The 25,218-nt window shown below is 42.2% G+C and overlaps 5 protein-coding genes and 1 pseudogene across 6 annotated transcripts; 3 read left to right on the top strand and 3 right to left on the bottom strand.

Moving 5' to 3' along the window:
* The first annotated feature begins 1,760 nt into the window (after positions 1-1,760).
* On the top strand, positions 1,761-4,447 carry LOC116189642 (protein MHF2 homolog). Its single transcript, XM_031519396.1, has 7 exons — positions 1,761-1,923; positions 2,026-2,074; positions 2,186-2,226; positions 2,555-2,597; positions 2,753-2,806; positions 2,895-2,999; positions 3,068-4,447. Exons 1-6 carry the CDS (start codon positions 1,897-1,899, stop codon positions 2,996-2,998), a joined length of 318 nt encoding a protein of 105 aa, XP_031375256.1. The 5' UTR covers positions 1,761-1,896; the 3' UTR covers position 2,999; positions 3,068-4,447.
* A 2,316-nt stretch (positions 4,448-6,763) lies between these two features.
* On the bottom strand, positions 6,764-8,919 carry LOC116189248 (leucine-rich repeat receptor-like serine/threonine/tyrosine-protein kinase SOBIR1). The gene has a single exon (XM_031518821.1). The coding sequence runs from the start codon at positions 8,841-8,843 to the stop codon at positions 6,954-6,956; it is 1,890 nt and encodes a 629-aa protein (XP_031374681.1). The 5' UTR covers positions 8,844-8,919; the 3' UTR covers positions 6,764-6,953.
* Positions 8,920-12,068: 3,149 nt separating this feature from the next.
* LOC116188170 (protein-L-isoaspartate O-methyltransferase 1-like) lies at positions 12,069-14,169 on the top strand. The gene is made up of 4 exons (XM_031517351.1): positions 12,069-12,238; positions 12,911-13,181; positions 13,455-13,619; positions 13,700-14,169. The coding sequence occupies exons 1-4, from the start codon at positions 12,233-12,235 to the stop codon at positions 13,948-13,950; spliced, it is 693 nt and encodes a 230-aa protein (XP_031373211.1). The 5' UTR covers positions 12,069-12,232; the 3' UTR covers positions 13,951-14,169.
* LOC116188169 (28 kDa ribonucleoprotein, chloroplastic-like) lies at positions 14,159-15,800 on the bottom strand. Its single transcript, XM_031517350.1, has 5 exons — positions 15,480-15,800; positions 15,120-15,325; positions 14,916-15,017; positions 14,536-14,817; positions 14,159-14,397 (listed from the first exon to the last, which is right to left on the bottom strand). The coding sequence occupies exons 1-5, from the start codon at positions 15,730-15,732 to the stop codon at positions 14,332-14,334; spliced, it is 909 nt and encodes a 302-aa protein (XP_031373210.1). The 5' UTR covers positions 15,733-15,800; the 3' UTR covers positions 14,159-14,331.
* A 476-nt stretch (positions 15,801-16,276) lies between these two features.
* LOC116188171 lies at positions 16,277-20,158 on the bottom strand (annotated as a pseudogene).
* Positions 20,159-21,306: 1,148 nt separating this feature from the next.
* On the top strand, positions 21,307-25,013 carry LOC116188168 (serine/threonine-protein kinase AFC2-like). 2 transcript variants are annotated; one of them, XM_031517348.1, is made up of 12 exons: positions 21,307-21,598; positions 22,123-22,315; positions 22,556-22,582; positions 22,670-22,823; positions 22,948-22,996; positions 23,090-23,204; positions 23,401-23,492; positions 23,661-23,817; positions 23,910-23,974; positions 24,100-24,197; positions 24,286-24,388; positions 24,484-25,013. In XM_031517348.1, exons 1-12 carry the CDS (start codon positions 21,500-21,502, stop codon positions 24,631-24,633), a joined length of 1,302 nt encoding a protein of 433 aa, XP_031373208.1. In that variant the 5' UTR covers positions 21,307-21,499; the 3' UTR covers positions 24,634-25,013. The 2 variants fall into 2 exon arrangements, with proteins under 2 accessions (XP_031373208.1, XP_031373209.1); XM_031517349.1 differs by lacking the exon at positions 22,123-22,315 and having other exon boundaries at positions 21,326-21,598.
* Positions 25,014-25,218: the final 205 nt, after the last annotated feature.

The raw sequence follows: 25,218 nt of genomic DNA, 5'->3' as shown, positions 1-25,218 counted from the left end.
TAATGACCACTTGCTCTTCTTTACCAGACTCCATCATATCATAATTCACCTCATAATATTTAAGCATTTCATTATTGTTAATGAACATAGTTGATCCCATGATGAGCCTGAAATCAAGAAAGACAAAACACAGGCACACCACGAGGTTCACGAGCCCATTTCAAGTGCAGAAGAAGGACGGGATTTTATATTCGGACTATCTGATGTGTTAAGTGTCTTGTTTAACTGTTAAAAGCCAATAAGAAAAGCAAGCATGAGTTTGTTTAACTCACTTCAAATCCTATCTATTCGAAGAATTAAACAAGAGTGTAGGCCCTCAAGAGTTATTCTACACTGAAGATTCTATCGGAGCAACCAACCAGACCTCGAGAAAAGGATCACCATGCCGCGACAGACAGATATAATGTATGATTTTATTATTGCCAATGAAAGAAGAAAGCAAGGGAAGACTAATCAGCATTTTGCTCCCGGATGTATATAGTTACCAGTTCAAGGATGTAAAAGACCCCATAGATCAGAAGATCAAAAGATTCATTTATCCCATCAAATTTCTAATATTGCCCATCGGTAATAGTCCGGTGCACAGAAACCGCCCAAAGTAATGCTCAGCACTTGCAAATCCGTGACATAGTTAGTCGACCTTAGGTGAGCCTCTCATCACAATCCTAGCTAATGGAAGTCTTAACTGTCGATGCTCATACAGCTCTTACTCCACCCAAGCACGAGCACGAGCACGAGCACGAGCACGAGCATGACAGATAGCTCCTCCAAAACATAACTATATGCACACATGAATCCTAATGAATGACAGCAATTCAACGCATAGGCAGAGGATGAGATTCAGGGTTAATGAAGTCTCTCCAAGAACCTGCCTGCCCTTGTTCCGTCTTTTCTTAACTTAACCATACAAAGGGGTGAAACATCAACTGTTATTTTCCAAAACAGAGAGGCTCCTGACACGGATTGTGAGCTGAGAAATTCGGAGTAAATTGCGGACAATTTCTTCAATCTTAGGATCATCGAAACCATATTCGTGCAGAAATTAACATCCCAAATCTGTACAAGAGCAGGGATTGAACAGCAAAATGGAATTCATTGTCAATTACTACTTACGACCTCATCACTTGCAGAGTAGCAATCACTTTGCCTTTCGCCTGAGCCGCTTCCTGAGCTTCTTATACTTGTGCTTGTTCATCTTCCTCTTCCTCTTCTTCTTCACACTGTCTGCCCGAATTATCCGCTGATCATCACCCTCAGCTTCCTCCGACATTTTCACCCCAGCCGAGGAAACAGGGCTCGAGCAGAACCCAAATGGCGAATTGGGGAAAATAAGTTGCTGGTATTGCGAAAGGTTGGGACTTCCATCGATTCTTGGAGGTAGAGGAATCCCTGGTTTTATCTGGTCGGGGTTGGGGGATGAGGGAAGATGCTGCGGCTGCGGGTTTCGGAAGGAATGGGATGATCTCTTGAAGATTGGAGGAGCCCAAGAGCATGCGAGAGGACGAAGTGTTGCTGCTTCTGACGAGCTTCTGCAAGAAATTGGCCATCCCGGAGATCTACAAGCTGAAAATTTTGAATCTTCGAGAGCTCGGCGCGGCGGAACTTCGCGGAGCCGGAGCCGGAGCCGCCGGCGCCGAAAGCAAAGGGCGGCAGCACAGTGGGACATGGTCGGGGCCGTGCTGTTCAAGCTCGGCCCATTTCGGACTGTCATGGGCATAAGGCCCAAGCATGATCGGCCTGATTAGATTGACGATCGGTAAAAGGGCTCCACTCCACTTTGACTCGAAATTGAATTGAATTGAATTTTTCTTTCCAACAAAAAGAAAGGAGATTGAAATTGACGCCAAAATTCAATTCATCTATCCTCGCTCTCTCGAGCTCGACCGCGCGCTTCTCATGGAGGAGGAACCGACCTTCGACACCGTACGGAGAGTTATTGTTTCCTAAGATTCCGGCAATCTCTTGATTTCCACGACCAACTATTGAAGTTTTCTGATCAATTTCGTTGTGCCCTTATGGAAGCAGGATCTCATCCACGCCATTTTCAAGAATATCTGGACCCGACGTGCTCTCGGTCTGATCAGTTGTCCATTTTGCAAGCAATCATTTTCCTCCTTGTTCATGTACGGTTGCCTTGCTTATTTTGCCAATTGTTCCTGACGTTTCGACTCTTCCCCGTCCGCAGAGCGTGCACGGAATGAAGCGGATGACGCAGTGGACGGTGAGGTAGCATCGACATCCTCTGTTCGTTTGAGTTCCTGATAGTTTGGCAATGCTAGAGCTGCTGATAGAGAATTTGCAAATGCTGCCATGTTCATATACTGATATCGCGATAATGGCTTTCATTTCTCTGCTCAAACACATCCAATCGATGCTGAAAGCTCTTATATGCAGTGCTAGTATAGTTTGCCATAGACTCTGGGCAACGCCAGCTCTTCTTGAACAGATTTGTATCCCTACATTGGGTTCTCGTGCATAATATAGATTCTTAGCATCGTTGCGATAATTGAGTTTCTCAGATGTATGATGCCTTGTGTTTTATATCCTGGAACAGCAAGCAGGAGCTGGGACAACCAAGAAGAATCGACTGACTTCTGGTACTTGGCATTAACTTTATCCCGATGGTATTTTTGGAATAATATATGTGATCGTGAAGATAATATATGATTTGTCGTTAGGATTAAGAATCATGCTTGCGTGAGTTCCTTTTGTGTTTGCTTTTCTGTCTTACACCAGGGAATCACTCTTGCAGCTAACGTTAACGCATTGAAGCTGAGCTGTGAACTTCTGCGGCTCTTTGTCACAGGTTTTTTCGTGTATTCTACACATCTACCTTTTTCTTGGATGTATGAATGTCAGATAACACTGAATAAAATTATGTGATTTCGATGCAGAGGCTGTTCAACGTGCTGCTACAATAGCCGAAGCAGAGGGCGCTACTAAGATCGAAGCAACCCATCTGGAGAGGATTCTTCCACAGTTACTCCTTGATTTTTAAGGTAGTCCACAACGGGAGATACAAAAAACAGAAAAGATATGGAATTCATTTTGCGTTGTTAATTTGCAGAGTTTCCATAGAAGATGTTCCCTCCCTTGGCCTTATCAGATATTGTACAAAGACCGACTCTGTGAGCATGTCTACTCTATCAGTATATGTGAATTGATATTCAGTGTGAAAAATTTTCAAGTATTTTTCCTCTGATGGACACTGTAATCAAATTCGATGAAGTAAAAGACAACTTTCCTTGCTAATCTATGATATCGTTTTCCTGATCTATGAAGATTTCACCTGTGTCTGATTGAGAGCTGAATCAGTAACACAATTACTTCTATTAATTTGCAGATGCTGGTAAACTTATAGGTTTGTCTTGCCATTTCCTATAGAATGACCATGATTATCTGATATGCATATTAAAAGGATTTTGCAGCAACAACAATTAGGAAGATGATATCATATCATACATCGGGTTTTTTTGACAGTTATTTTATAGACATCTTAATTCTTATACACCGAAGGAGGGAAAAAAAAAAAGACATCTTACATGCTTAGAGTTCATCTAATTGACAATACAAATTCCATTGGCAATATATGATTATGTGCTCTGAGCTCTCATCTTTAGCACGATGTCAGTGCTTGATCTGGGACAGCATGCATCTGACGTCCTTACTGTTGGGCCTTTGGTCCGCTGATGAGGTCTTCACCGCCCACCAGGACTGTGAGATCAGCGTGTGGGGGGTGGTGGCCCGGCCTCGTCGAGGTGGCACCGCCTCCAGCAGACGCTCCCCACCTTCACAGACCAGCTGCTTCCCTGAGGAACTATGTCATTGTCAGGCGGCATAGGAAGCGGCTGTGGATCGAGCACTGTGATGCTGTGTGGGGGCTGGCAGTGAGCCGTCTTGAAGGACTAATGTACTCAGTCTTGTGGGACCAGAGCCTCGAGAAATTGAACACAATGGATTGCACGAGGTGCTTAGAGTCCATGAAAGCGCATGAGGATGCCATTAACGCAATAGTTGCATGGTATCCCGTATACACGGGTTCCGCCGATGTCCTTATAGAGTACGGGTGAAAAACAGCACTACGAGAAGGTGCAGACTTCTGAACACACTCGAGAAAGCACACATCATCAGTCAATGGGCTTACACTGAACAATGATGAATCAGTCCTGTTCTCCGGCAGCAGCAATCATCAGATCATGGTATCGTAGAGAGACGATGACACCGACCAGATGGCTTTCCTCGAGGCAGTGGTGCTTTGTTAATGAGTGGATCATCGGATCGGACTGTCAAGATGTGGCGACGCCATGACAAATGCATGTACTGTGATCTCTTTACTGCAGACTGATCACCAAAGGAATAACATTCACCAAGAAATTCCCCATCTGTTCAATTTTTTTTTATTCCTTTACTATAATCTATAATTTTTAAAATTATTACCTTTGTTATAATCTTGGTTTACTAAAAGAAGAGTTTTCTTATATATTTTAAATTTTTAATCCTTCAAAGGTTCAAAAACTGCAGAAGGGTCACCAAGATGAGCTATATACTACGCTTGTTTTACCCCGAGTCAGTATCTCTTAAACACAGTCGGGTTTCGATTCCATTGTTATCAAGGGTCAGTCGTAACTGTCAGTATCTCGATGTTGGATCTTATATACTTCACAATCTAAAAGTAATTCGTCTAATGAAATGCATATAGTTGATCACATGATGAACCAGAAATCAAGAAAAGCAAAAACACAGGCACACGACAAGGTTCGCGAGTCCACTTTGAAGTTTGAAGTGAAGAAGAGGATCAGATCTTATATTTGGACTGATCTAATTTATTATAAGTGCCTGTTTTAAGTGTTAAAAGACATTCAGAAGAGCAACTCATTTCGAGTCCGATCCACTTGCAGGATAAGATCAAAGAGTCTAGTCCCATATCATTTGTTCTACACCATCGGAACAACCAACCAGCAACCTCGAGGAAAGGAAAGGATTACCATGCCATGACAAACAAGTACAACATATGATGCATCGGGGCAAGCTGGGGTTAAGCAACATGCTTCGAATTTAGCATTTCCAATGAAAGAAGAAAGCAAGGGAAGACTTATCAACTTGTTTCCAGATGTATACAAGTACCCAGCTCAAGGATGTGGAAGACATCATAGCTTACTATTTCTCAGATGATCAAGAGCATTCATCTATCCCCTTCAAATTTTCAATATTTCCAGCTAGAAATTAATACCTTGTTTGATTTTGGAGTTTAATTTTAATTCTACTATCCACTTATCTTCAATTCAACAACACAATTATTAATTTTTCATTTTTCTTCAATTTTTTTGACCATTCAATTTAATTTTTAATACTAAATTCTCTCAACTATTCATTACTTTTTCACACTTTTTTTCTTAAAATTCAATAACACAATCATTATAACCCAATTATATATATATAAATATACAAAGTTGAGTAGAGTCTAATGCCAAACAAGCCATGAACCGCCCCAAGTAATGCTCTGAACTTCCAAATCCACGACATTATTAGTCAACCTCAGGTGAGCCTTTCATCACAATCCTAGAACTAATTAGCATTGCTGATGAAAGTATAACTGCCAATGCTCAGACAGCTTTCAGTCCGTCCGACCTGAGCACGATATAGCTCCGAACATAGTAATGAACACAGATGAATCCTCCAGCAATTCGACGCATAAGCAGAGGATGAGATTAGTGTTAGCGAGATCAGTGTCAGTGAAATCCCTCCAAGGACTTGCCTTTCTTCAATCTTTTTTTCTTTATTATTAACTCAACCATACAAAGAATCAGAGGCTCCTAAGTCCTAAAAATAACGTGAACTGTGAAAAACTGGGAAATGGGAATAATTAAGTTGTATGATGCCTTGTGTTTTATATCCTGGAGCAGCAAGCGGGATGGTAACCTCTCGTGACAAGGCAATACCGTAATACCAACAACCAAGAAGAATTGACCGATTTCTGGTACTTCTTGTTATTTATATCCCGACGGGATTTTTGGAATAATATATGATTTTTCGGTAGGATTAAGAATCATGCTTGTGCTCGTTCCTTTTGTGTTTGCTTTACCTCTGGCACCGGGGAATCACTCTTGCAGCTAATGCTGACGCATTGACGCTGAGCTGTGAACTTCCGCGGCTCTTTGTCACTTTTCGTGTATTCTACATATCTATCTTTTTCTTGGATGTATGAATGTCAGGTGGCACTGAATAAAACTCATGTGATTTTGATGTAGAGGCTGTTCGACGTGCTGCTACAATAGCCACAGCAGAGGGCGCTACTAAGATTGAAGCAACCCATCTGGAGAGGATTCTTCTGCAGTTACTCCTTGATTTTTTTAAAAATGTCCACAACGGGAGATACAGTAACCGAAAAGATATGTAATTCATTTTGCATTGCTTGTTTGCAGTTTCCGTTCATGTGCTCCCTTGGTCATTTCAGAAATTGTACAAAGACTAACTCCGCGATGTCGACTCTGTCAGTATATGTAAATTCATATTGACAGTGTTTAGAATTATTTTTTTTTAGAGTACTTTTTCCTCCGACAGACACTAATAAAATTCGGTGAAGTAAAAAAGATAACAATAGGGCATTTATCCTTTCTTGATCACAAAAACAGCAGCTAATCTATGATATCGTCTTCCTAATCTACGTTTATTATTAGCAGATGCTTATGCTTATGCTTATTGATTTGTTTTGCCATTTCTTATAGCATGACCATGATTATCTGAATGAGTATTAGAAGTAATCTGTAGCAACAACAATCAGAAAGAGGCTATTATATCATACGTCAGGTTCTTTTGACAGGTAGCAGTAGTACATCTTAAACGCTGAAGGAAAAAGATTATATCTTACATGCTTAGTTCATGTAATTGAGAAGACAAATTCCACCGGCGATATAAAATTATATGCACTGAGCACTCTCATCTATAGCATGGCGTCAGTGCTTGATCTGGGACAGCATGCATCTTACGTCCTTACTCTCGGGCCTTTGCTTCGCATCATCGAGAGTGCAGAAGTATGCGATCTTCAGAACGAGCAGCATCTGCTCTTCGAACCCGTTGCCCATAAGCTTTGGGTCGATTGCACGGTGGGGAGTCTCTGAGGTCATCACATTCCGCAGCCACTTGACCAAGCTCATCTCCTCGGTGTTCTGGAAGAAATTATCGGATGGCAGCTTTCCCATCACAAGGACAGCAAGTACCACCCCAAAGCTGTATATGTCGCTCTTCTCTGTGAACTTCACAGTTTGGTGGAATTCAGGTGCGATATAACCCAAAGTCCCGACCACATTGGAGGTGGTCATATGGGTGTGGGCGTCAGGAATTGCCTTGGCAAGCCCAAAATCAGCTATTCGGGCCTCCATGTCGTCGTCAAGAAGGACGTTCTCAGGCTTGAGGTCCCGGTGAATGATCCTTGGGCTCTGGTTCTTGTGGAGGTATTCAAGCCCAGAAGCCACTCCGAGGGCGATCTTGTGCCTCGCGAGCCAGTCCAACTCATAGGTCCCTTCGGAGACTCTCGCTAATACATCCCCCAAGCTCCCGTTCTTCATGAACTCGTATACCAAGTAGTGGCAATCAGGTCGGGGGACATGTGCCAACAAAGGAAGTATATTCCGGTGTCGGATTTTTCCCACGGTCTGTATCTCCGATCTGATTTGGCGCATCTTCCTGTGGAGGGCCTTGCTCTCTTCTTCTGCTAACTCGACAGCATCCTTCGGGGGTTGAACGATCTTCTTTATAGCTATCATCTTCCCGTTGCTTCCCGGTAGCTCAGCCTTGTAGACTTCTCCACAGCCACCCTTCCCGATGATCTCAAGGGTAGCTAACCCATCTTCCTTCTCCAGGAAGGCCAAGTCCTCCTTTTTCTTGATGAGCGGGCTGAAGATCATGGGCCCTCCTTTCCCGCCGCCTCTTATCACTGCCAAGGTCAGCTTAAACATCAGGGAGAAGACGAACCCTGAGATGGTTCCCGCAATCGCTCCTCCTGAGAACCCGACTATCCAACCTGCTACCTTCTTCTTGGTGTTCTTGTGTTTGTGTCTGCTTCCTGCTATTGATGCAGGAGCATGAGCAGGAGCAGTAGATGGAGAGATGGAGGCCGATGAGTTTCTTCTCGGGCTCGATGTTGGAGCCGAATTCTCCGCAAGAACGTAACGCTTTGGGTTGCCGTTATAATCGGACTGCTCAAGTTGCTTCAAAGATGGAATCCGACCCTCGAGAAGGTTGTTCCCCGAAAGGTTAAGGAACTGGAGGTTCCGGAACGAACGGAGAGAAGCGGGAATCTTACCGGAGAAGAGATTGTCCGCCAAAGAGAGCCTCTCCAAATTTGGGAAGTACTTGAGGAAGCTCAGGTCCCCTGAGAATTTATTAGACTCGAGGTCAAGTACACGCAGCCTCGAGGGGGAGGACAGTTCGTTCGGGATCTTCCCGGACAGCCGGTTGTTCTTGAGGTTGAGGATCTCTAGTTTCTTGCATTTGAGGATATGGGAAGGGAGTTGGTCAACGAGGTGGTTGGTGGGCAGGGAGAGCTCCTTGAGCTCGGACAGCCGACCGATTGCCGGCGAGATGGACCCCTCAAGCTCCTGCGACTTGAAGACGAGTCTCGTGATTCTCAGGATATAATTGGTCCCGTTGTCGGAGAGCCGCCTCTCGCAGATTATCCCGGGCACGCCACAGGGCGATGCGAACCGGTTGATTTCAATGCCCAAGTCCTTCTGGATGGTCCTGAGGGCCTCGAGATCGGACCGGTCAAGGCTTAGCCTTGCATGAGCGATAACGAGGAGGGAGAGGATGAAAAGGAGGGAGAGCGGGAGGTAGCGGGGAGCCATGTGGTGGTGGTGGCTGTTAGTGTTTCCGGCGGGAGGGAGGGAGGGAGTCGAGAGTTTTGAGCTCTCTCTGAATATTCAAATGGGCTGGCCGTTGTCCATTTTATTAAGTGCACTGCCGTGTGGAAAATTTCACTCTTGGGGCCCATTTGGGTTGACTTCACTTTCTTCTCCTCCGCCTCTTCTTCTTCTTCTTCCTTTTCTTTTTTGTTTTACAATTTTTTTTTCTCTACTATAAAGGCTATCTGCTGAATTTCTACCTACAAGAAGAAATTTCATAGAAATTGATATTGATATTTCTAGTAAATTCAGAACAACTGGAGATATTTGGCTCTTGTAAGTTTGCAACTTTGCAACATCTTGAACTCGAAGGGTGTAAATTCATTAGCACATGCATCGGGCGAATATCGTCCAAAATCTCTTTACGGTCTTCTACGGTTGTTGTATCTCATAATTCTTGATACGAGAATTTACGACTCTCTTGATTGAAGGGACTGGAACCCGAAACATTTGTTCTTGACTAGTCAATGGTGCCCAATCCACGATTGGATTTAAATGTCGATAATAATGAAATGATTAGACTGGCACATCTTCTCGATGTATGTGGGTCCGACAGACGTGCTTATTACGATGGGCAGAGAGAACGACTTGTTTTAGATATACACATATATGATATATATATATGTAATAAAATATATTTCTTAATGATATTTTAGATTAAAAATCATCTACACCGTTTTGTTGGTTGATGAAATCTCCACTGTTCGATGATGATAGCGATCGCGCGTGGAATAAAAGGTCCAAAATCGGGAACGTCACCGAAGACTTCGGGTCAACTGCCTTTGGACGTTTCCCTTCCGTCCCTGGGTCGGTCAAGTCAACAGATCGAGGAGCGGAAGTCTTTCGATCATTCTCAGCCGTTTGATCATTTCGATCGTTCTCAGACCGCCAATATGGACCTCTCAATTGACAACAACGTGAACTGGGCCCCCAGCAGCCCTTGCCCCGCAAACACGATAGAAGAAAGGTCGTTAATTAACAATTTTCATGAATACCCAAAAAAATAAAAAAAATAAAAAGTCACCATTATGAAATAATATGTCCCTCTCTACTTTCTTGGACAATTTTATGTCCGTATCTATATATATCTTATCTATGTTAATATATTAAAATTAAAATTAATATCAATTATTATGAACATATTAAACTAAAAGAGAATTCCAAAAAACTCTCCTTACCGTGTTATATGTCACATCTATCATTAAAAAAGAAACTTGTCATAAGTCACTATATTGAGTTTTACATAACAATATATTTTATTCTCATATATATAATTATATAAAAAGAATTGGATTGAAATTTTTTAGATAAAATTAAATGGATAACTCATTAAATTAAATTCCTGACAACTTAACATTAGTAAAAACGAATGTAATTTAAAAAATATTATTCTAAGACTTTTGTGCATCGCATAGGTGAATTAACGTAGTAATAATACAACGCTGAGTAACAATATTATGAGTTTTTCCGATCCTTTTTAGAAATGGTTCTCATCTTCAGCAAACCATTTGATCAATTTTTTTAATGTGATCTATATAACAAAGAATCAATCCTAAAAAGCTGGTGTGACCGCATATACATACAAATGATCCTTCTTTTGACAAAAAAATCGAGAAAATTTCGATATTAATATCCATATATAGTTCAACTACAATGATTTAGGATAAGTAAAAAGTGTTGGGGGGGGGGGGGCAGTAACTGCAATGGTCCAATATTACTACATATACTGATCTGTTACTTATTTTATTATTACTCGTCAATAAGGGTTTGAAGTTTGAATTGTTTAATAGAATAAGAGTCTCGGATTGCTTGGACAATTGGCAGTAAAATGGAATTTTAAATTTTAATATATACACCTGTGATTGACGGTAATACTCTTTTTTTTCCCTTTTATTGACAAGGAAATGAGGATAATTAATAATATTGCAGTCTATAAAATCCGGCACATATATATACCATTAAAAAAATATTCGACGTTTTTCAACGCAGCCCTTAAAAAGAGAGAGAGAGAGAGAGAGAGAGGAAGAATATTCAACTTGCAAGCCCAATCGGCCGCGGTCCTCTCTCCATGGGCTGGGCCTTGAACCTGTAGGCCCAACCCAGTTTTCCCAGTTTGCTGTCGGCGAGAACATGGGCTTTTGAAAGTTGATGAGCCGGACAAAGTATTAAAATTACAGGCCCCAGCAATGTTGCTCATATTTTCCCCCATTTTTTAGAAGCTGAGATCACTTGGATTTAATGGTTAGAGATTCCTTTCCAGTTTTCATTGGGAATCCTACGGTCGGCGAGAGGTTTGATTAGGGCATTTGTAGTTACTTTTTTTTCGATTACAAAGGAGGTCAATGAATCTAATACATTGAAATAAAAATTCTAAATATTTAATAAAACTGCACGAATAGTCCCACTGGATATCGAATTTGAGATCTCCAGATCACCATACGAGAGGTGTATTACTGTGCTATTTCCTCTCTTGATGCATTAGTAGTTACTTTGGGCTAACTGTTCGGGTAATGTTCACTATTCTCTGTTGGAGTTTAATTTTGGAGGATCCCTCCAATGTCTTCTTTTTGTAATAATATTCCATCGAGTATTATGTACTCGAATTTTCCGTGATGACAACAATCTCATTACTTCCGAGAAAAAGAAAAAAGAATTCGAAGAGGACGTCAATTTAGTTACTTTTTTTTTTCCAAAAGTTTTTAAAATGCTTATGTGAACGAACTTGTTCTTGTTTTTATTGGAATATGCTTTTCTCGAGCACATTAATATAGACAGTTGAAGCGCTAGTCCTAAAATAAAAAAGACTGAAGTAATTTTTTGTATTGATAGACAATCGCAGGAAGTATTTCCTCTGTTTTTTTCTTTTTGAAATCTTTAATTAATTTCAGTCTCACATTAAATCATTTTTATTGCTAATGAGGATTAATTCAAATGATTCGATGTATATTTTCTTTAAGCACAGTTTTGAATTCGAGCCTTGCGAATGTAAAAAATTCTTATTTGTGAGATTTCATCCTTTAGTGGGTCAACATAACTCGAACTAAATTAATTAGGATTCGTCTGCCTTCCACGTATCATGGTACGTGCTAAAATGAAAATTAAATTTATTAGACAGATTATCAAAAAAGGGAAAAAAAAAGGGGAAAAAAGAAAACAGACAGAGACTGCAGAAGCAAAAGGAGGAAAAGAAATGTTCATTGGCGTCCTGTTGCCGCTATCTTACCCAAGTTCACCTCCTTCGTTCTTCATTCCTCTGAGCTCTCTTCCCTTCTCCCTCTCTGTCCGCCTCCGATCGCCTCATCGTCTCACTGGGTAACTTTCTTTGCTCGCGAATGGAGGTAAATGCCTTCTCTGTCAGACCACGGTACACAATATCATCGTTGTTTGACTTGTCTGTTGCTTGTGCCAACTGACTGCTATCAACGGAGACCTGCGCAGCAGAATTGCACTTTACTCTACTGTGTATCTGCTCAGTGTTCGAGCTCGGGTGTGCTTGTGCGTTGATTTGAGCTCTATCGGGGGTACCGTTCTTGGTTTCTTGGTGAATTGAGGAAAATTCTCTCCTCTTAGAATGGATCAAGATTGATTCTTTTGTTGCTGGGTTTGACAATTTTCCGTTGATCTGCATTTCCCTTGAATTTGAAAGCTATTCGTCTTTAGCCTACTTTGGGCAAATAGTAATGATATTAATGAGTATATGACTTATTTAGCTGAATCCATATCATGCTGAAAGGGGGCAGCTAGGAGTTTCATCCGGCATGACAGATTATCGTAATTGGTCGGATTTACCATGGATCTAAGCCATTTAAGAGTATTTCATAATATAAGATGTATAAAGTTTCCGGTTTGAGTCTTCAATTTTATTTTCAGGTGTCATTAGGTTGCGCAAAATGATGGTAGTGGTTTTTGTTATATACTCTTCTTGTTGTGTAATATTTACTTCTCCTTGTGAATGATGGGACGCTCGTTTCGGGAAATTAAGTGAGAATCAAATATGACTGTTTTCTCAGCGGCTTTGGGGTGGAAGTGGGATCAAAGGGAACACGAATATGGTGTCTCACTTGCAGCGTTATGGAGTGTTTAACTCTGAGAGGGTAGCTGAAGTGATGGAGAAAATCGATCGTGCTTGCTTTGTTCCTGATGGGACCCCACCTTATATCGACAGCCCCATGACGATTGGTTACAATGCTACTATATCTGCACCTCATATGCATGCAATGTGCCTTCAGCTGCTGGAGCCAAATTTGCAGCCAGGGATGCATGTTTTAGACGTTGGTTCAGGTTTTCATCTCGCTGCTCTTTTTCTTTTCTTTATAGCCCTTTTCACACATGCTATTAACGTTGTCCTCAAGAAATTTAAATTCGTGAAGACAGAAGCGAAGCACTTAGGATATGGTTAGGAAATTATGTATCATTAGTTGAAATTTTCTATTTGGATATTTCAAGTAATTGAGCGTCAATGTTGATGCTCCTAGGGAGAGCTTTATGTGCTAATATTTTATCTCATCTTTGAAACATGACCTCCATACTCTGCAACTACGATTCTGTTTTCAGGAACTGGTTATTTAACTGCATGCTTTGCTGTAATGGTCGGGCATCAAGGTCGTGCAGTAGGTGTCGAACATATTCCGGAGTTGGTTTCCTCCTCGATCAAGAACATTGAGAAAAGTGAAGCAGCTTCTTTTCTGAAAGAAGGTTCTCTCTGCATTCATGTTGGAGGTATGTTCCAAGATTTCTATGCTATCTTGTCGTGGAGAAAATATGGCATTTCTGACTTACTGATTGAGAACATGATATAGATGGTAGACAGGGATGGCCTGAGTTTGCACCGTATGATGCGATTCACGTTGGAGCTGCTGCAAGGGAAATTCCCCAAGCGCTTATTGACCAGCTGAAGCCCGGGGGCAGAATGGTGATCCCAGTCGGTGATTTGTTTCAGGATTTGAAAGTGGTGGACAAGAACTTGGATGGAACTGTCAGCATGCATGATGAGACTGCTGTTCGGTATGTCCCCCTGACCAGTCGAGATGCACAACTACGGGGTCAATAGAGATCTGGTTTGATCCTTCAAGTTGCGTATCTGAACTTTGTAGTAACAAGTTCGATTGAGGGCAAAATCTTAATCCCACTTTAACAAGCTTCTGTTGTCAAAAGCTTATTTTGTACAGTAGCCGCTCAAGGCATCCAACCTATCGAAGATATGTTTGTGCAGAGTCTCTGTACTAATGAATGAAACTCAGCAATAAATTCTAGTCGTATTTCCAGCTAATCATTTGTATTGTTAATACTGCATTTTGGTATATAAATAAATGCTTCGAATGAAAACTCAGCTGGAACTTATTCACAGAAGCATTTTGCGTACAGAAGCCTCTCCACAAAAAAGTACATAATCTACAGTGAACTCCATAGCGCTGAATGGCTTTGTTCGCAGTTAAAAAAAGCTGTTCTTTGGTCTTTCCTCGGCGATATTGACCCGGATTGCCCTCCCATCCAAACTCTGCATGCAAAGAACGATATCACGGAGTCGATTTAAAGAATGCACTCTGTTTTGATGATGGTAATAACATTCTGTCTGTAGAAGCTAGCTAATAAATGGTGAGTTTCCTTGGCAAAGTAGAAGAGCAGATTATAATACCTGTCCATCAAGAGCAGCAATGGCATTGTTAGCTTCAGCCTCTGAGGTCATCGTGACAAAGCCAAAACCACGGGAACGGCCTGTCTCCCTATCAGAGACCACCCGAGCATTGACAACCTTCCCATGTGCACTGAAAACCTGCTGGAGACGGGCACTGTCCACCTCCCACGGCAGGTTCCCGACATAGATTTCAGGCACGTGATCAAAAACTCGAGCTACGCCCTCTGGCCTCGAGCCCTCTGGAGAAGCTTTGTTCACGGTAAGAACTCTCCCTTTCAGGTCCTGTTTGACGAAATGAACTTCATATTACTCTCATGCACATGAGCTTTTATGCTTGCAGTTCAGATGCCACAAGTAAAGGAGCAGGAAGGGGAACTCACGTATTGGTGGAACATCCCCATAGCTCCCTCTGCCTCCTCGACCGAGTTCATAGTCACGAACCCAAATCCACGACTCTGGTAATTATCTCTATTATAAATCACCTGCAATTTCGGTACAAACTCAGATAACTCCCCTCCCCTGCGGCTTCAACAACAATGCGAGGAATATGCACGGGCAAACTTAAAACCTTATCTTTACAATACCTCAGCAAGCTCTACAGTTCCAGCCTTCTCAAAAAGCATAGCCAACTTCTCACTGTCAACATCAAATGGAAGATTCCCGACAAAGATTTTACACTTTTCCGTGTCGGACGTCTCGACATAAAGCTCCTCCTCCCTCTCCTCAAACACCCCGCCATCAGTGCCGTCTCCCTCATCCTCGAACTCAAGAGTCGCTTCTTCTATATCACCTTGTTGAGAAGTAAAATGGGATAAATCCCACATCGGAAAAGAAAAGGAAAATCCATGGGTTAATATATGGCTTGGGTACCACCACTTATCAGCTTGAGCTTTTAAGTGGATATGGGCCCGAGCCCGTATAAGTCCAATGGAAATTTAATACACCTAACTCCCTATCTGAAGCTCGGACTCGGACCTCATTCTCGGCCTCTTCTTCCTGTACTTGGAGTGCCCACTCTGATGTCTCGGCTGCATAACGGAGGCCGAGGATGGAGTGGGAGCAAGAGAGGAGGAGTCTGATGGGTTGGTTTGGAGCGCATGGGAGTTTCAGTGAAGGAGTCTTTCCGATGGAAAAGAAGAGGGATGGAAGAGACTTCCAGAGCGAAGTTGTCACGGACAATGGCTTCACTGATGCCATTTTCACTCGCAGGGGAGAGAGAGAGAGAGAGAGAGAGAGAGAGAGAGGTTTAAGCTGCTTAAGGATAAGGGTTTAAGAAGATGAGGAGAAGCCATGGCTTCATTCGCGGGAAAGGGCAACTGTCAACGGCATGGAAGCAGCTATGGGTTTTCGGCTGGTGGCCAGGCTGGGCCCATTAATGCAGAGGACAGATACTTTGGGTCTTTAATGGGCTTTACCCTACCGGTATTGTTCCTTCAGCTCGATGAATCGGATAACCGGCTGTTCTAAAAGGTTTGGATGCTCTTACAGTCCAAATAAAATACCGGAATGGGAATGTAATGCAGTGATGTAAAATTTCCATTGGGCCTATAAGGTGATTGACCATGTAAAATTTTCACTAGACCTATAAACAATTGAGCTCATTTTCAAGTCAAAAGCCCGATATAGTAGATTGCGATACTTAATCTTCTTAGTTTTTCCACGTATGATCTAAACTTTCAACAAATGACACTCATTCTCATATGGTAATGTAGATATTCCACGTTCAATTTTGAAAGACATATCGAGAAACGGGCAACTGATGTCATAAAACATAATCTGGTTTTCTAAAGCAATTATGTCTTGCAGCAACCTTTCAATATCGGGTACCGAGATGAGCTCTGGTTATAGCTATGGAGAATATTGCATGAGAAGGTGTCAGTATACAATATTTATAACCCTGAAGTAGCATTCTTTAGGGAGCTTAACTATCAGCAGATTGTCTTCATCGCTGAAGCTGAACTTCGCTTCCTCCATATCCACCCTGCAATGCCTTGGTTTGACGCTCGAGTAACCTCCGAACCACCCACAGCCTCGCATTTTAACGTCCACTGTGCAGCCTAGGAGGTCCGTGTTTCTGAAGTTTAGGGCCTCTAATGCCCCTCCTGAGTTGTACATGTCGAGCAGTCCAATGGGAGCAAATTCAACGCCCTGATCAAAGACTAGCACATAATAAAATACTGTCATTTGAACCGCCTGATTGTAAGGTCCAGAGAAACTTTGCATTACATGAAACCGAGAATGGCGGACCATACCTGGATGGGAGATATTGTGTATACTTTGCAGCTGAACGTCCTGAGCGACACCTCGGTACTCCTACTCTTAGGCAATCTAACAAGAGATCCTGCAACATCATAGCTCATTTGGGTTAGCAATCCCGCACGACAATATGTTTGATCTCATGTTTTCTTCGATTTCTTTCCGGAAACAAAGATCGATTTTAGAACATCTTGTAAGGTGCAAAAGTTGAATAGTACTTATTCTTATGTGTTCCTAAGAAACCGAAACATATTGCCGAGATAGCTCCAGATGCACATACAAGATTTATTTGTATGCTTTTGTTCTGTGAATGATCACCTGAGTTGAATGCATATACAGCACAGTCTCCATTCCAGTTCTCACCGGCGACCTCTTCGAGGAATTCAACATGGACGGGACGCAAATTGGTTGAAATAGGAGGGAAAGTGAGTGTCGTGATGGGCTTCTGCAACCCTCCTTGCTTCAAAGGCCAAGGACCAGCTCCCTGGCAATTGAACACTCCTACTATCCCACTCAACTTGTTCAGGTTCCATATCTTCAACAGACAGAAGAAAAGGGACCGGAAATAAGTCTCATTATGTTACAACTGAGGTGTGAACTTCCCGATATTACGCTTACCTTTCTCCATCCATGACAGGGTCTTTGAATAAACAGTCTCAGGTAGGCCGACCTGCATACTTTGCTCTTAGAACAGAACCATCTGGCAGCACCAACTTCTCGAGGATCTTGAAATCGTGATTCCAAGGCTTGTTACTGTATAAGGATTACTCTTGGCTGGTTAGAAGAAGAGCCAGCAGAAATATTCTAAAGAGTTGGTTACGACAAGTGATAGGTGAGATGGTCCTACCTTATATATACTGGACAACTCCCGGCTGCTCTTGCTGCAGCATGAAATTCAGCTTTATCGTGTACGGTCTACATTTAACAGCTACATTTGCTTAGAACACTCAAACACGAGTTTCAGTGTCTCTAAAAGTTGGATTAAGAAAGTAAAATTGAGAAGCTTATCACTTGGAACATATCCCAATCTGGAACCATGACCTCCCCCAGGAGAAGACCGTTGAAAGCCACAGACGTGACATGTAAGGTCTGAAAGGTCGATTCTCGCGGCATGAAATCCTCTGATGCTCTCGCGACTGCGCTCTTCTTTGAACTGAACCAACGAACCGATAAGAATGAAGAAAGTGATGATTGGAGAATTAGTAGGAGGAGGAGAGGAAATTAATGAACTACTGAACTTGAATATAGAATCATAGCTGTGGCTCATGCAGAAAATAACGCTATTGTCCTTGAAGTTCCTTGAAACGGATTGTTCAAGAGCTCCCTGGAACCATCTAGTCAGCACCACCCTCCTCCGAAACCATTACTTAAAGCTTCAAGTAAACTTTGGACATCTACTTTGACACCATCGACCCCGCAGCTCACTAAATAGCCATGGAGATCATCATAGAAATCGTGCACTCTCTCTATGCCTATAATCCTAGTCCCGTACTTCTCTATGCAATCCATGGCGATGTCTCGGAGGTTTGCTGTGTTTCCATCTGACTGGATTGGGAAAACCAATCTCGGGTTATACTTCTTCAAGTTGTTCGATGCCAGATGGAGCCCTCCCCAATAACCAAGTAGAGCGTGCCACATATACATGAATCTGCAGGGACTGATAGCTCTTCAATACAGAGGTAGCCGTTAAATAACATAAGATCCCACACTTCCATAAAACAAAATCTTACTTTAACCCGTATTTTCCTTTGATGATATCAATGAACTCGTACTAGTCATTGCAGGAAGCTTCTGATCCCGATCTCCTGAATTTGTTGTTTTCTCTGATATCGACCAACCTTGTTCCGAACCTAAACCCACATCAGAAGAATGTTACTCGACCGAAGGAAATGGCTCTGAAAACAAACTACGGGAACGAATACTTGCTGTGTGCCTTGAATGAACGGTTCACCCTCTTTCTGAAATTCGTTGAATGTGTCCTGCCAACCGTCATCTATAATTAGGAATCTCGGGGAACAGCCTCCTTCTCAAAGACTGCTTCGAAAGAGAAACTCTCACCCTTGGCTGATGAGAAGGAATGGGAAAAAGAAGGATCCACAATTTAAATTCAAATTTCAACCTGAGGAGGCCCTCTTCGATTCCTCGTGCATTGACTGCTGTGTAAAAAGCATCCCATATACGCTAGCCAAACCAATCCAAATGGGCATGTTTCTACTAAGCAGAAAAACAAGCATCAATTCCCTCCAATTGGGAAAATAAAATTGTTACGGATATATTCATCTTCTCTACCTTCTTGTTTTCAATGTGTCAGAGGGTGCCTTTTTGCTTCTCTAATATCCTGTATATTTGAGACGAATACAAGTGTAATTATCTATGAGTAATTGTGGTAATAATGAAGGAACCGAGCAATGCCAATGCAATAACACACTTGATCGAATCCTTAATAACTTCAAACAGGTTATCTCCAGAATTCACAAGAACTGACTCCAGGGCCTCGGTGGTTTGGACATTGGTATCACCTGAGACACGAGTAGCAAAAGTTCGAGCACAGGACACAGGATCTTCTGACAACATTGCAGTAGAATCGGTACTCCTGTTGATTGCTAGTTTACCACTTTCGAAGCGGAGCTGGAGCTCATTCTTCGTATTCCCTTGTAGGCTTGCCTAGAATGGACCATCCAAGACCGGTAACATTAGAATGTAAAACCTACTCTCGGGATTTCCATCGGGTGACATTCCATCGTCTACAGCAGAATCTCGTCTTGCTCCTTGCAGCAACATTTGAGTTTCCACTGGAATCTGATTGGCAGATTCCCCAACTCGGGGAATCATCCACCAGATTTTGGCTCTAAACAGAAACAGGAACTTGGATATCCTGTCATCACTAGTACGACATCATTTAAACCTCGAGAAAATTTAAGAACGTCCTATTCTTGAACACTTTCAAGCCAACAAGTAGTCTGGGTTATGTATAAATGGCACCTGTTAAGCTTATGAATCGACCTTTAAGCTCGAGGGGACGATCGGAAACTTACTCTAGGTGTCCAAGAGTGAAGATATGGTGCGAGCTTGGAGAGGTGGACTTTGCACCAATGAAAACCGACTGCAAGGTGACCGGTTTGACAGACACGTTCTGTGGAACTCCATGCAAAACCGCCTTGCCCCGGACCATGAAACAACCTTCTTTGATGCTCGGCACTGCAACAGTCGTCATCTTGTCGCACCGAGAACTATATAAACGATTGGGAAGGGAGAAGACTATTTTTACAGAAAGCAGCTGAACAATTAAGCTGGCAAGAAGAAAGAAGAGAAGACTGCAGCTAACGTTGGAGCTTTCATGGAGGATCCTTTTCCTATTAGTGAATATATATATATATATACACGATATAACAAAACCAGAGGTGGAGGCGGTTTGGTTTGATTATACTGAATTGCAAAAACTTCTTGGAATTGGAAAAGCAGGTGACAACTCAGCCACCGTTGCACGTGGCAACATAGTACACCGTTCTTCCATGACCACTGAACGACATGGAAGTGGCAAATTAAGTCATAGACCAAATTGCGATCACATGAACAACATATGGTTCCCTGAAAGAAGAACATTCCAGTGGGCCAGCCCCCTCTTCAGCCTCTTCAGAGCTCTTTCCCATGAAAGCTTCAGGGAAGAGATTAAGAATAATATCCTGGCCCTCCTTCTTCGGAACCATGTGCGCCTCAAGCCCGGAACCCGAACCTTCAACTGCTTCCTTGCCTTCCGGAGGTTCCGGAACTTCCTGGATTGGAATGTTCTAGCATCTTCTTTGACCTCTTCAGTGTCGGACCACCCACCGTTTTCGCTTCCAGGCCAATAATAAGAAGATCTTGCCTTTACCGAGTCCATTAATTTGATAAGCCAAGTCCAAACCAACAGTGGGTTTGAGTAGAGGGGATGAATGGAGCCGGGTGATGAGTTTGGCATCGACTTCATGGGATCGATGTTCATCAGTTTTGTAGCACGCAGGACCACCGAAGATCTATCCTATTTCATTAGTGCAACAACCTAGGAAGCTTGAATTTGTTGGTATGCCTCTGTAGCTCCATTTTTATGGTCCAACTACCATCTCTTGGCTGACGAGCAATTTATTTAATAGCTGCTATAACTGATTTTCCTAACAGAATTTTTTTTTCCTAAAGGAGGTGTCTTCTCGGGTTTCGTTGATCAAACGAAAGTATCTCTTTTTTTGTAGCTCGGACCTCGACTAGTCCAGGTTCAATCTCAACACCCAACCTACGGAACCGATGGCAATTGAACTTATGTGCCACTGTACTATACCCGTAAAGCGCAAGGCTTTCGACTCTTTGTCGTGTCCCGGTAGATAGTCTCAGATGGGCCTAATCTGTCATGGGCTTCCATAACCTGATTTCGTCTCTCTAGGCCCATAGAGCCCAGTGGGCCTACAAGTCCATCGGTCAAAGAAAGATGCAGAGCATATTCACGTCCTCCATCTCTAATAATTGGGAGAAACGTGTACGGTCAGATCGTCACGGAGCTCTCCGGCCTTTTCGAGGAGGCTGTGTATATAAAATTCCCTCAGAAGCTTAGGGTTTGGTTGTCGCCATCGCAATCAACTCCTCTCTCACCTCCCTCGTCTCGTTTCTGTCCTACGTTTCTCCATCGTCTACCACCAATCTACCACCAATCTTCCAGAGATTTCACAGTTCTGCCGTCATGGAGATCGAGTGCGTGACTGAGTTTCCGCACACCCGCATGGATCCTCGACCTCGGAAGAGGGCCCGTCTCGGTTGGGATGTTCCTGAAGCCCCGAAGGTATCTTATTCTCCCCGATTTCTCTAGATCTAGCCCGTGTTAATTCGATCTTCCCGAATTTCTGCCTCCCGGTATATATTTATGTATATTTTTGGATAAGTGTAAGTGCTTTACTCGATAATCAACCTCCGGGTATGATTACTGGGTATTATCGCCTGATTTTTCACACCAATCGCATCTTTAGCTTCATAAGATGCCAGATCCGTTTTTTTTTCCTTTTTAAACAAGGTTCAGGTGAATAATTATTGCTTAAATTTGTTGGTTTTGCTTGATATCTTTGGTTTGAGCCTTTTTTCTTACAATTGCTGGTTCATTTCAGTGCCTTAAATTGCTTGAAGTTTCTTCAATATCTGAGGAGAGAATTTGGTGAAATTTGTCTGATCTGATAGTTAGTTATCCAATTTTTGGGTTTATTTCATTGATTATCTTGAAGCAGGACCTCATAGACCTTCTGTTGCTTGTGTAGAGGAGTTTTTCGGTTTTGTTTGTTATATTTAGCGTATGTGGATGGATGACTTGTGTAGGCTCAGGTGGGAATGATAAGTGGACCCGAGGTTTCGAGTCTTACAGGCTATACGTGCTCAACAGCACCCTCCGGATACACTTCTAGTTCTCTTTTTGAAAAGCAAGTTGTTCAAAATGGTTCTCCCCCGAGGAGAGAAGATGACAAAGATGGGCATTACAAGTTTGAGCTCGGAGAAAACTTAACTTCACGCTGTAATTTCCTTTACCAAAATCTTAAGGAACCTACCTCATGATGATGATTACTCCCTACTGTTGTGGAAGCTTTGGAATTGGAATAACATTCAATTTTGCGTGATATTAGAACCTTTATCTTTTTTGGTTAGCTTTTTAAATTGTTACATATACATGTATTTGGTTTTGGTAGTTTCGCTCCTTGTTTAGCTGTTGCTTGATATTATCAACCTAACTTTTTTCTTTTTCCTGGTTCCACAGATAAGATCCACAGCAAAATGGGTGAAGGTACACCTCTCACTTCTAAAAGTTAATAAAACCCTCAAAATCCTAATTATTTGGCGGTTGCTTAATTCTCCCATTTGTGTGTTATAGGAACTTTTGGTCAGGTCCTAGAATGTTGGGATAAAGAAAAGAAAGAAATGGTGGCTATCAAAATTGTGCGTGGGGTCAGTAAGTATCGTGAGGCAGCTATGATTGAAATTGATGTTCTCCAGAAACTTGGAAGGCATGATAAAGATGGTAATCGGTGAGTATTGGCTTCTGTGAGTACTCTTTAGTTGCAGTTTTCGATCCCTTTTAGTAATATTCCTGAACCTTTTTCTTTTTAATCAACCTCTGTACCATTTGTTGAATGGGTTTATTCCTTGCAGTTGTGTACAAATACGGAACTGGTTTGACTATCGTAACCATATCTGTATCGTAAGTATATGTTAGCTTGTTGTGGATTGTTTTCCCCAATTAACAATAAGCTTGGGGGTTAAAACTTTTGGATGGATTCCGATGGGTCAACAGGTGTTTGAGAAGCTTGGGCCAAGCATATACGATTTCCTTCAGAAAAACAGTTATCGCTCGTTTCCCATTGATATCGTCCGTGAGATTGGCAGACAACTGTTGGAGTGTGTAGCATGTGTGTAATAATTATCTGAAGCTAGCTCCTCTACTTGCATTATAAAAATTAATTATTCTTTGATATCTGGAACTACTTTCATGCTAACATCCCCTGTGAAACGGGGTGCCATTAATTCAGTATCTCCTACCATGAAAGTTGTACATAAGTGCTTTTCACTGACTTCTGTACTAATTTGCTTTGCTGGGATTTGCAGTCATGCATGAATTGCATCTTATACACACTGATCTGAAGCCTGAGAACATCCTTCTAGTTTCTCCAGAATATGTGAAAGTCCCAGAATACAGGGTATTCACATATTTGCTTTCTTTTGATGTGTATAATATTTGTGATGCAACACTTAACCGCATTGATCGCTGATTCTACATTTTTAAGTTGGCGTTGTGCAGATCTTTCAAGACACTTGCTCTTCACAGTTATATGTGATGCTGAAACATGTTGTCTTTCTGTTTGCAGAGCACATCTCGATCACCTGAGAGTAGTTCATACTTTAAGAGAGTCCCGAAATCAAGTGCTATCAAAGTGATTGATTTCGGAAGCACTGTTTATGAAAGCAGGGACCAGGATTACACAGTCTCGACACGGCATTATCGAGCACCGGAGGTTATTCTAGGCAAGTGCTTTTTTGCGTATTGAATTTATCAACCACCACTTGTACTTTGCTCAATGCATGAAAAGTTTAATCATTGAATGGTGCTGGTACAGGTCTTGGTTGGAATTACTCCTGTGATATATGGAGTGTTGGGTGCATCTTAGTGGAACTGTGCACGGTATGTGCATGCAATGTCTTCAATTTTTTTTTTAACTCCCCCCCCCCCCCTTTTGGGGGGTTGGGGTGGGGGGGTTGATATGGATCACCAAGTGGGCTCTTACCTTATCCCTTGCTCGCATGCAGGGTGAGGCATTGTTCCAAACTCATGAGAATCTTGAGCACCTTGCGATGATGGAGCGTGTTTTGGGTCCTTTGCTTCCTCACATGCTGAAGAGAGCAGAGTGAGTTGTGACTCTTTTGGTTTTTAAGGGATTTGGGTAATTAGAAAAATGAGTTTCAGTCTTGCTAATTATCTTGTGATTCCTTCAGTCGTCATGCGGAGAAATATGTTAGAAGGGGAAGGTTGTATTGGCCTGAAGGAGCCAGCTCCAGAGAAAGCATCAGAGCTGTTAATAAGCTGCCCCGTCTTCAGGTACTTTTGTGGTGGTTTAAACCAGAGGAATTACTTTGGGATATTTTTCTAGTTGAAAGTATTGATAAACCATATGGTATTTTGGCTTGTTTCAGAACTTGATAATGGAACATATGGACCATTCTGCTGGGGATCTCATACATCTACTACGCGGACTCCTGAAATACGACCCCTCGGATCGGCTTACGGCGAGAGAAGCACTTAGGCATCCCTTTTTCAATCGGGATCACCATCACAGGAGATAATGATATACTTATTCAAGATAATTGAACAAGCGATGCTGTAAATTCTGAGAAACTCTCCTTTTCTTGCCTGGGGGTCTTTTGAAGTGGTGCCATATGACGTATTTCTCGGATAGAATATACCTCCTGCTGCTGCTGCTGCTAACATGTGGAATTCTTGGCTTACGTAATGAGATGAATGCGTTTAATTTTTTTTTCCCCCTTTCGTAGAAGAAATGTTTGTGTAAATTCTATATATGTATAGGGACCCTTTGCAAGTTGGGTTTAATTAATGTATACATCTTTACTTCCGCAGTAGCCAGGTTGGCATTAAAGAAATGACTAGATTACTATAATCATTATTATTATGTACGCTCGAACTGAATCCAAGTTGTGTTCAATCTTGACTGAGGTAGGATTCATGGATTGATTGAAATTCATTTGTGGCCGGATCCCATAATATTTTTGCAGATTCTATGGCTGTAGCAGCCATTCATGATATTGATAGGTTCAGTCACAAGGGAAGGGGAGGAGGTGCCTTTTGGAGTGATCCAAGGGGTACTTAGGTGGATGAGGGTGTGGCTGTGGCTGTGGCGGGCTTCAAGGACA

The sequence above is a fragment of the Punica granatum genome, chromosome 8, assembly GCF_007655135.1.
Source record: "Punica granatum isolate Tunisia-2019 chromosome 8, ASM765513v2, whole genome shotgun sequence".
In the NCBI taxonomy this organism is placed as follows: Eukaryota; Viridiplantae; Streptophyta; class Magnoliopsida; order Myrtales; family Lythraceae; genus Punica; species Punica granatum.
The sequence above is the reverse complement of the archived record's forward strand: the minus strand, read 5'-3'. Positions and strand labels throughout refer to the sequence as shown.

Coding starts and splice junctions, on each gene's coding strand:
- LOC116189642 (XM_031519396.1), top strand. CDS start 1,897: ATGGAGGAGGAACCGACCTTCGACACC. Junction 2,598..2,752: donor GAAGAATCGACTGACTTCTG/GTACTTGGCATT, acceptor TCACTCTTGCAG/CTAACGTTAACGCATTGAAG. Junction 2,807..2,894: donor TCTGCGGCTCTTTGTCACAG/GTTTTTTCGTGT, acceptor ATTTCGATGCAG/AGGCTGTTCAACGTGCTGCT.
- LOC116189248 (XM_031518821.1), bottom strand. CDS start 8,843: ATGGCTCCCCGCTACCTCCCGCTCTCCCTCCTTTTCATCCTCTCCCTC.
- LOC116188170 (XM_031517351.1), top strand. Junction 13,182..13,454: donor TGTTTTAGACGTTGGTTCAG/GTTTTCATCTCG, acceptor TTCTGTTTTCAG/GAACTGGTTATTTAACTGCA. Junction 13,620..13,699: donor TCTCTGCATTCATGTTGGAG/GTATGTTCCAAG, acceptor AACATGATATAG/ATGGTAGACAGGGATGGCCT.
- LOC116188169 (XM_031517350.1), bottom strand. CDS start 15,732: ATGGCATCAGTGAAGCCATTGTCCGTGACAACTTCGCTCTGGAAGTCT. Junction 15,018..15,119: donor GAACTGTAGAGCTTGCTGAG/GTATTGTAAAGA, acceptor CCGAAATTGCAG/GTGATTTATAATAGAGATAA. Junction 14,398..14,535: donor TTGCTGCTCTTGATGGACAG/GTATTATAATCT, acceptor CTTTGCATGCAG/AGTTTGGATGGGAGGGCAAT.
- LOC116188168 (XM_031517348.1), top strand. CDS start 21,500: ATGGAGATCGAGTGCGTGACTGAGTTTCCGCACACCCGCATGGATCCT. Junction 23,493..23,660: donor TGAAAGTCCCAGAATACAGG/GTATTCACATAT, acceptor TTCTGTTTGCAG/AGCACATCTCGATCACCTGA. Junction 23,975..24,099: donor TCTTAGTGGAACTGTGCACG/GTATGTGCATGC, acceptor GCTCGCATGCAG/GGTGAGGCATTGTTCCAAAC.